General features: G+C 58.2%; 4 protein-coding genes across 4 annotated transcripts; all 4 read right to left on the bottom strand.

Annotated features, from left to right (window-relative positions):
- Positions 1 to 1747: 1747 nt before the first annotated feature.
- Positions 1748 to 3275, bottom strand: TRAVEDRAFT_20832 (uncharacterized protein; the record flags this gene model as incomplete). Its single annotated transcript, XM_008039964.1, has 8 exons — positions 1748 to 1801; positions 2163 to 2249; positions 2345 to 2369; positions 2425 to 2523; positions 2647 to 2830; positions 2881 to 2923; positions 2983 to 3076; positions 3130 to 3275. 8 exons carry the CDS (start codon positions 3273 to 3275, stop codon positions 1748 to 1750), a joined length of 732 nt encoding a protein of 243 aa, XP_008038155.1.
- A 655-nt stretch (positions 3276 to 3930) lies between these two features.
- TRAVEDRAFT_48167 (uncharacterized protein) lies at positions 3931 to 4624 on the bottom strand (the record flags this gene model as incomplete). Its single annotated transcript, XM_008040302.1, has 2 exons — positions 3931 to 4175; positions 4237 to 4624. 2 exons carry the CDS (start codon positions 4622 to 4624, stop codon positions 3931 to 3933), a joined length of 633 nt encoding a protein of 210 aa, XP_008038493.1.
- Positions 4625 to 5469: 845 nt separating this feature from the next.
- On the bottom strand, positions 5470 to 6042 carry TRAVEDRAFT_20831 (uncharacterized protein; the record flags this gene model as incomplete). Its single annotated transcript, XM_008039963.1, has 4 exons — positions 5470 to 5594; positions 5693 to 5711; positions 5776 to 5860; positions 5912 to 6042. 4 exons carry the CDS (start codon positions 6040 to 6042, stop codon positions 5470 to 5472), a joined length of 360 nt encoding a protein of 119 aa, XP_008038154.1.
- A 411-nt stretch (positions 6043 to 6453) lies between these two features.
- TRAVEDRAFT_48165 (uncharacterized protein) lies at positions 6454 to 8946 on the bottom strand (the record flags this gene model as incomplete). The annotated part of the gene is made up of 4 exons (XM_008040301.1): positions 6454 to 6698; positions 6752 to 7087; positions 8218 to 8396; positions 8447 to 8946. 4 exons carry the CDS (start codon positions 8944 to 8946, stop codon positions 6454 to 6456), a joined length of 1260 nt encoding a protein of 419 aa, XP_008038492.1.
- Positions 8947 to 9059: the final 113 nt, after the last annotated feature.

Here is a 9059-nt window from a genome sequence, read left to right as displayed (position 1 = left end):
TCTCAGTACCTCTAGGTCTTAAAACCACCCAGACGTCGCACCACCGTCATGGTGTATATACTGGTGCTGGACGCTACCGCGTCCCCTACCCGCCGCAGAAATGCGAGCACGTCACCATTCGGACGGATCACCCCCGTAGCAAACGAGCATTCTGGGTGAATGGACGCAGACGCGTCCTCGTAGCGCGTCGAAACCGACGGGGCTATGATGTATCATAGCGGCTTCAACGCCGCACCCTTGTACTATAGGGCCCATGTGTGTGCAGCACATGGAACCCATGTAAATACTGTGCAACCGTCACTCCAAGTTGTGACCCTTACTCCATTGTATTATTATTTGGAGACCCGGCACGGGTCTAGGGAGGGAGAGTGTAAGAACCCGACGGCTCTTACTTACTACCGGCACTCCCTAGTGCCTGGACGGGAACGTCCACTTCAGTAGGAGAAGGTGTTCTCCGGGAATCGCGGAGAACTAGCGCATCTAGGCGCCCGTAGATTAGATACCACAATTCATGTATCGTACGTAAGCGTACGGCGCCCGAAGGTTCGGGCCTCGGGCGCCTGGTGGGGGCAGAGTTCTACCACCCCCCACCATCCAGCGAGTACGCCGAGCAACCAAGCCCGGTCCAGAGTACTTGCGGGATTCGGGGAGTCGTGGGACTCGCGTACACTTACACTCCTGGACCCAGGCATTGCCAGATAGCGCCGAGGTGTGGTATGGCTGCTTCCAGTAGTGGGGGCTAGAGTAGAGATAGATGGCTAGATAGACAGAATTTGCGATATATGCACAGATACCCAGTAGCAGTATATGTAGCTGCCTCGCAGGCTGGTTATCTGGGGTAAGTGGCATGAGGGAAAGCAACAAAACGAGCACGGCGCGACGGCGGGGCAATTTCTTCGCGCGGGCGCTTCTTTCTTCGCGCGGGCGCTTTTTGCTCGCGCGGGCGCCTATGTAACGTTTTGTCACTCTCGGAGAGCGGCGGTGCGCGAGGGCGCTTAGCATACCATATACGGTAATTCTCGTCTCGTTCTCACTTTCACTTTCGTCTCACCGTGCAGCCGAACAGACCCTTATATGGCAGACTCGCAGGCGACGGAGGCGACCATTTTTTAGCATCTGCCATCCATGCCGGCGCATGATGAACAGATAATGTCCCATATACTGTCGGAACTGGCGCACTAAGTCGATGGAGATATCGAGCAGATATCGGACAACAAGCTGGCAGACAAGCAGCAAGTGGGTAAAGCGAGTAGATAGCGGTACAAAGAGAGTCTGTACATATCTACAGTGTGGCGGCATGCTGGCGTCCAGGGAGGACCCCGGACACCGGAGACCCCGAGTGCAGGCACAGGCGCCCACCACTCGTTCCAACATATACCACAGCAGGCGACGGTGGGCGCGGGCGCCGACCTGCTACACTTGTTGTGAGTAACCGTTACACCAGCTGCCGCCGACGCCCAGCGCGGATAATGCTGACCTTCGTATAGTTTGAAGCTGGCCACCGGGAGCGATGCGCCGGGGCACGGAATCCGCTAGAAGAAGACAACAAGCAGTCGGCGCTTTCACATTTCGGCTCGCCGACGCATGGCGAGGGATAGGCTTTCCCACGTGACACTATGCCATCCCGCACACATAGGGTCGGCGTGCAATAGATCGCATATACCACAAGACCGCGCTGGGTGAGTCGCGATACCATGATGTGATGCGAAGCAGCGACAGACTCCAAAATACTACTCAAAACCAGTGCTCATGGCAAGTGGCCGTACTCCACCAGGAACATTGCAAGCTTGCCACGCATGTTCTATAGACAAAGTGAGCGTTCGCCGCCCCGCAAACGATCATACTGACGCGGGCACACCTTCGTCGGGGCAGGCGACACAGCCGCGTCACGGCACTCGAGCTCGAACGTCAACAACAAGCACAGACGACGCCGCCTGCATCCACTCGTGCAGTATCCACTCGTGCAGTATCGATGCAGGACGCGACCGAGGGGCAGACGGGCGCGGCGCACTGGCGAACGTTAGTCACCCAGACAAGAGGACGACAGCCCGAAGGGATCTTCAGCACAATCGCGTTTCAACAGCGCTGAAGCGCTGCGCGGGATTGTCCCTCGAGACAGACGGATGGCATTGCACAGGGATACAAGACGCAAGGGCCAGTACTTGGTGCACGCCTCCAACGAACTCGGATACTGTGGCGTACACGTCGGGGGACGGCACACGAGCACAGCCCTTCTCAATAACGTCGCACTGTGTGAGCCGTGTAGTTGTGTCACGAAGCAACGACTGACAGAGTCCTGGCACACAACAGTTCAAGGACGACGGTCCCAAGGGCACGTCCGTACTTTGAAGCACAGCGCGTCCGCGGCACTGTTTTAGAGTCCAAACCAGCTCAACGCCTGCAGAGGATACCGCCCGCGCATACTAGGCCCAATCGGGGCCCGTAGACCAGAACTGCGTGCTGGAGCTCGAGCAGCGACGCCAGGCGCAGACATGTTCGGCCGCGACCCAAAAGGCACAACATCTATATGAGCTACAGGACGAGTACAGGAGAACGCGTGCTATCAAGACAAGGCTTCACTCGACGTGCGATCTATAGCATCATCGCTTCGTTGTCGACTCGTGGCCCTCTTCAGCGGTGACGTACCCTTCTTCGCCAGAGTCAGAGACGTTCTGCCCGCGCTGAACCTTGCGCTTAGGCCGCATTCGCGCAGCTTTGGGCTTGAGCTGCGCGCGCTTCAGTTGGACCTCGACATACTGGAAGAGCTCTGCCGGCATCGCGGATGGCTTCTCCGCACCAGGACGCACGTCCGGTACACGGCACACGGTACCTATTGGGTGGCTTCAGCACACAGACCACGACGGCGAGGAGCGTACATACCCGTCATCTCAGGAGCGCTATCAGCGCCTCTGGTCACTACGACCTACATGAGTCCATCAGCGTCGGCTCAGAGCCCCCGAATATGGTGGCCCGAGAACGTACCGTCTTCTGCGGCCCCGCTTTCACAGGCACGGGCAGCACCCTCGAATGCTTGGCTGGCGCGATCCCAACGGCGTCGTCCGGCGCGAGGTAGCCCCTGAAAGGGACGGTTGACGAGCGTAAACGCGGCCACGCACTCGCGGGACTCACCTTATATGCTCCCCCACTGCCGCGATTCGCACTACGCGAGGCGCACCACTCGGGGAGCCGAGGTTCGCTTGCATCGCGGAGGGACTGGCCTTGTCCGACGCTTGCGGCGCCTCGCCGAGCGTGGTCTTGGTGGCTGAGGTCGACATGCTTGGGTCAGTGCGAGAAGAGCGCGAAGTAGAGCACGAGAGTGGGTGGATGTGGACTGTTTGCAGGATGACGAGGGGGATTCAAACCCGCGGCTTATATGCCCTCTCAGTGTCAAAGCGCGACTGCGGGAGGCGAATGGACGAGCCAAGGTGAAGTACAATAGGAAACGTACCGTGGCAACGTCTATGCACTAAGCCCAAGCTCATAGCAGGACTCTCGCTCGGCTTGGCAGACCATGCGTGCGCATTGAACAGATGGCCATACCGCTACGAGCGCCACAACGAGCGAGCGACGTGCAGTGACGCAGACGCATCGACGGTGCGCAGGTACACTTCGCGCCTCACGCCGCAACTTGTTGTTAGATGCGGCGCGAAGCCAGGTAGAGGTCCTAGCTTCGGGATGGTGAGCGCTGCCGTCTGCCCTTTATGAACGCTCGTCAACACAGAGCATGACCCCTACACCCGAAATGAGCCTTCAGAGGCTCGCAGAGTACTAGAACAGCCCGTATTCACCTTCAATCGCCGGGACGCGCAGGGACACGCGTCCCAGGACGAGACGCGAGACCCTCGGCAGCGCATCGGACCGTCCTCGTAAAAGAACATAAGCGTCAAGCATGCATAAACACCCTCGACAACACCATAGCGGAACAAGATACTACCGCGGACGTCGTGGCGCATCCGCGCGAGGAGCTCCGTCGGACGCCGGCGACCCCCTAGATGTAACGTCCTCGGAGGCGGTTTGGATCGTCTTTCCGTCGTCGCTGGAGACAGTCCCATCCCGCGCATCCTCGTCCTCCCCAACCTCGTCGATGCGCCCGAGGGAAGGCAACGCAAGGCCAGTTGCTTCACGCCCCGCCCCGCCCTTTGATCTGTATCTGCGGTGAAGCGGGCGACGAAGAACTGGTGCATGGCTGTCAGCGAACACAGGACACAGAACACAAGGAAGCGAGTGCGAACTCACGCGGTGTACGTCGGACCGGAGGCCTGTTGTACATGTCTTGAGCGACTTCCGCGGGACGCGCGCCCATGTGCACGGACTGGCTCGTATTCGCAAGCGCAGGATCGTCTTCTGTCGTCTCGCGTTCGAGTCTAGCCCTCCGCTCCTGAAGGTCTCGGTTATGTTGGCTGTACCACCTGAACTCCGCCTCGTCTTCTTCGCTGAAGACGAAGGCGCTGTTGTCCGGAAACAGGAGATTGAGAACGAGGTGAGCGAGCCGCGATGGCGTTGTTTCCTTATCCTTCAGGCGCAATTTAGGGGGTGGGGTACGCGAGGAGGACGGGGAGGCACGAGCGTTCGTCGACGGCCCCGGAGTGCTTGGGGGCGTCATCATGCGATCTGAGTTAGACATTGTGAAGGAGATCTCAAAAGAGAACGAAGGAGATGCTCAGCGGCAGCCCACGTATCGTCGCGCGACCGCCTTATATGCGCGCGTCGTCCGAGGTGTAGTGGTTATCGAAGCGTCCGTAGTACTCGTACCCGCCACTCCGCGTAGACCACAAAGAGTCGTTGCGCATAGACGAGCAGGCGGCTAGTGGCACAATAGTCGGATGAGACCTGCGGCGATGGACATGAATCAGCGTTCGAAGAAAAGGCGTGCAGCACAAGAACCCACTCTGCACGCAACGCGGTATGGTCGGCCCAAAGGCGATGTGTACGACAGTTGTTCACCACAGAAGCGATCCAGTGAAGTGAGCGGCACAAGGTGCTGCGAACGAAACCGATGCCGCAGCAAGTAAACGAGTAAGACGAATGTCGAATGAGATACGGTGGCGAAGAATGAGATACGGTGGCGAAGCATGAGCACTACGCCCCAGCGCAGAGAAGACTCATCGTGCGCACACGACACGGCACCGTAGTCGCTACGAGGACATACCTGGGAGCTTTTCGACGACTGAAGAAGACGCGAAACGCATCCATGCGTCCACCAGGAACTTGCACGCCGGCGGTGCGAGTCCTACAAACATTATTAACGTCGTCGGCATGCCATTCGCGCGCACTCACCTTCGCGAAGGCGCGTAGACGCTGCCGCCGCCCAACAACCCGAGCGACGGCACTAGCCCCACACAAGACAACCCACGGGCATATACACAAGATCAATTCGGATTCGGATCGCAAACAGGAGACAGGGCCCGAGGGGCGAGAGCTACTGAACAGATAATCTTCAGTCGACGCGAGGTCCGTCTCACAGACCGTTCACCAAGACTGAGCGGGGAAAAACTTGTCATCTTCGTAACCGACGCGATCCTGCTTGTCCCCACCCTTGTCGTGCTTGGCAGCGGACCCGATTCCGAGGATGTCTTCTTGGAGCCGGTAGCTCCCTGGGGGCGGGAGGCTTCTTCATTGCGACTGACGTGACGGACGATACCTAACGAGCGACCTCGGTAAGCAGAGGTTACAACGGACTGAAAGCACATACACGTCCTATCACCAGGGACCTACGTCGACGATACACATAGCGTGAGCGCAGACCTCAAAGATCGTAGCAGCGGCAAGACGTACCGTTCTCGAGGTCCGCGTGACCGTCAAGCCACCAATCTGCTCGATGAGCGCAGCCTCCTCCCCGCTTTCGGAAGCGAGGGCGGCGCTGAGGAAAAGGTTCAGAAGAATGGAAACGCAAGATGCTCGGAGCGCTTACCACAGTCCCTTGGGCTCAGCCGTAGCCCCAGCAGTAAGAGGCGCGCCACTTGGGGAGCCGCTGTCCGCCGCGGGCGTGGACGTAGAGGGAGGGGCCTTCGCGTTCTCCGGAGTCTCTTTAAGTTGGGTCATGGTAGGTGAAGTAGATGGATAGAGCGTTCAAGGCGGGATAAAGCGATGGTGTGTGGATGCGGATACTGCTAGATGAAGAGAGCAGGCCGCGTCTTAAATGCTGACACGGGGCGGGGGCGCATCCGCCACAGGCGGATAGACTCTAGCTGAATAGAAGGGAAAACGTACCGTGGCGACGTCTGCGCATTATGATATCCAGCTCAAAAGACTGCTCGTATCGACCGGGGACGCGCGTACGTGTTCAATCAGTGGCCACAGACTGCGAGGAAACAGAGTAATCAGCGACGCATACATGATGACCCATATACCTGTGCGCTTCTTAGCGATCGAAGTCGAGTAATCGAAGGACAACAATACATACGCCGCGCAGCATTCCTCGATAATGGATACAACCCAACACAAGAATACATGCTATCGCTCGTGCCGTTTCTCGTCTGCGCGATGACCCGTTCCGTCGACAGTTGGGTCATCGCCGGGCATATCGCCCTCGGCGGCGGTTTCGAACGAGTTCTCGCCGTCGCTGGAGTCAGCCCCATCTCGGGCACCCTGATCCTCCCAGACCTTTTCGATTCTGCTGCGAGAAACTAGCTGAGAGTCAAGGGCATGAGGCGTCCCGGCATTGGGCTCCCCTTTGCGGTAGAGTGACCGCGAAAGAACTGGCGAATAGCCTCAGCGAACGCATAACACAAGGGGGTAAGTGCGAACTCACATAATGTACGTTGAACTGGAGGGCCGCCATACGAGCGTTCATCTTCGCCCGCATAAACCCCACCTCCCTGCATAGACTGGCTCGTAGTGGCAGACGCGGGGAGGCCTTCCATAGCTGTGCGCTGCCTCTGTTCCCGAAGATCCCGAGCCTGTTCGCTATACTTCCTGATATCTGCCTCGTCATCTTCGGTGAAGATATATTCCTGCATCCTGCGCCCTCTGTGCCGCGCGCCGGGTTCCTTGAAAGGTAATTTGGGCGGAGGACAGCGCTCGGGGGGCGAGGAGGCACGGGCGTTCGTCCACGCTTTCGAATCTTGCGAAGGCGACTTCGTGCGACCTAAGAGACGCATGGTGAGGCAGGTCGCAGAGCAGAGCACGGGGGAGACTTAACGACAGTGGCTATATCCCCGCGCGAAACGTCTTTTATACGCGCGTAGCACGAGCGGCGGTGGCTATCCAGGTCTCCTTCGTATTAGCCACCTTCGAGTAGACTACATAAAGAGGCATTGCACGTAGACTCGGCGGCGAGCGGCACTATAGGCGGATGGGCTCTGCGGCGAGGAACATCAATCAGCGTTCGGAAACGGGAGTGCGAGGCCATTCACCACGGCGGGTGCGGCACGGTACACACAGAACTTTCGCGCATAGAGGGGTCAATACGGGAGTGGCTAATACCGCGCGCCGTGAATAAAACGGATGCCGAGGGAAAGTGAATCGCGAAACATACGCATTATGCTCGAGCTTCGAGATGAGGCGTCGTCATCGCTATCGGTATTGGCGTGTGCACACGACAACATGCAAATAGTTATCACTGCGAGGGCATATAGTGAGCGATCCATACGTAGTTGCACACATATCTACTCACTTCTTGGTGATTGAGGAAGACGCGAAACGTGTCAACAGACGTCCAGGCACTCATAAACCGCCCCCAAGAGCATAGCATGATGGCGATTATGGACGCGCGACCGCGTGCTCCCTTGTAAACCCGCGGCGCGAGTCCTACAGCCAAAGTTAGCGTTCGATACACTGAAGATCCAACTCGGCCGCACTCACCCTTCGCAAGGACGCGCAGACGTGTGTGCGCGGCCCATACTCTCGATCGAGAGCAACACTGCGCGTAGACTTCACAGTCGGTCCCAACCCGAAAAGCATACACAACGTCAATTCAAATCACGAACGGAGAACAAGAGGGCAATTGCTATGATGAGATGGATTCAGTCCGTGCAAGATCCTCCAGACGACCGCTTCCCTGAGGGTCGCGAGGTCTGTCTGGCATCAGCCACGCGAACGTCACCAGTCCCAACACCGCCTAAGCCTTCTCGTCCCCACACTCGATGGGCAATGCTGGCCTGCGCTCTGAACCTCGAATCCGCAGTTTCCGGGTAGGAGGCCTCAAGCATGCGGGGAACGTCCTCTCACGTGCAATTTCAGCGAATGCACGGACGAAAAGGTTGAAAGCCAACGTACTTTCTGCAATACTGTCGGGGCCATCCAACACCGTCCATGACGCCGATTTATCCAGACGTTCAAACACTGTCACGGCGGAGGGGGGTAGTACCAGCAACCCTTCCTGTTTGTTTGCAGGGCTGTTGTTGCTCAGCCCGTCCAACACGGTCTTGTACACGTCATAGCAACCATGGATGTCACTGTAGAAGGACTGAAAAAAACGTCTACACTGCGCACTCGAATTGCTTACCTCCGACCCTTGGCTTTACCTATGGCCCCAGCGGCGGCAGGCGCGCGACTTTGGGGGCCGGTGTCCGATGTGGACGCGTGCGCGGACGCAGAGGGAGGATCCTTCTCCTTCTCTTCCGCCACAAACGCGGACGAAAAAATCTTCTTTGTCTCGTCTTCCACGAGCGTGGATGTGGACGCTGAAAAGCGCTTGTCCGCCGTGGCCGTGGACCAGGATGCGGAGGGAGGGCCCTTCTCCTTCTCTTCCGCCACCAACGCGCACGAAAAGATCTTCTTCGTCTCGTCCTCCACGAGCGTGGACGTAGACCGGAACGCTGAGAGAGGAGTCTTCCCCTTCTCTTCCGCCACAAGCATGGATTTGGACGCCGAGAAGTCGCTGCCCCCCACAAGCGTGATTGTGGACTTTGAGAAGCTGCTGTTCGCCACGAGCGTGGCCGTGGACGAGGACGCGCAGGGAGGGGCCTTCGCCTTCTCCTTCGGGTGTTCGTAAGGGTGGGTCATGTTGGACGAAGTTGAAGGATGCTGTGATAGTGAAGTAGAGAGAGGGTGTGCGAGTGCAGATGCCGTCGACCGAGGAAGGGAGGCCGCATTTTATATGCTGGCGCAGCAGGGCG

Source organism: Trametes versicolor (genome assembly GCF_000271585.1).
Source record: "Trametes versicolor FP-101664 SS1 unplaced genomic scaffold TRAVEscaffold_6, whole genome shotgun sequence".
Taxonomy (NCBI): domain Eukaryota; kingdom Fungi; phylum Basidiomycota; class Agaricomycetes; order Polyporales; family Polyporaceae; genus Trametes; species Trametes versicolor.
This window is presented reverse-complemented; position numbering and strand designations above follow the sequence as displayed.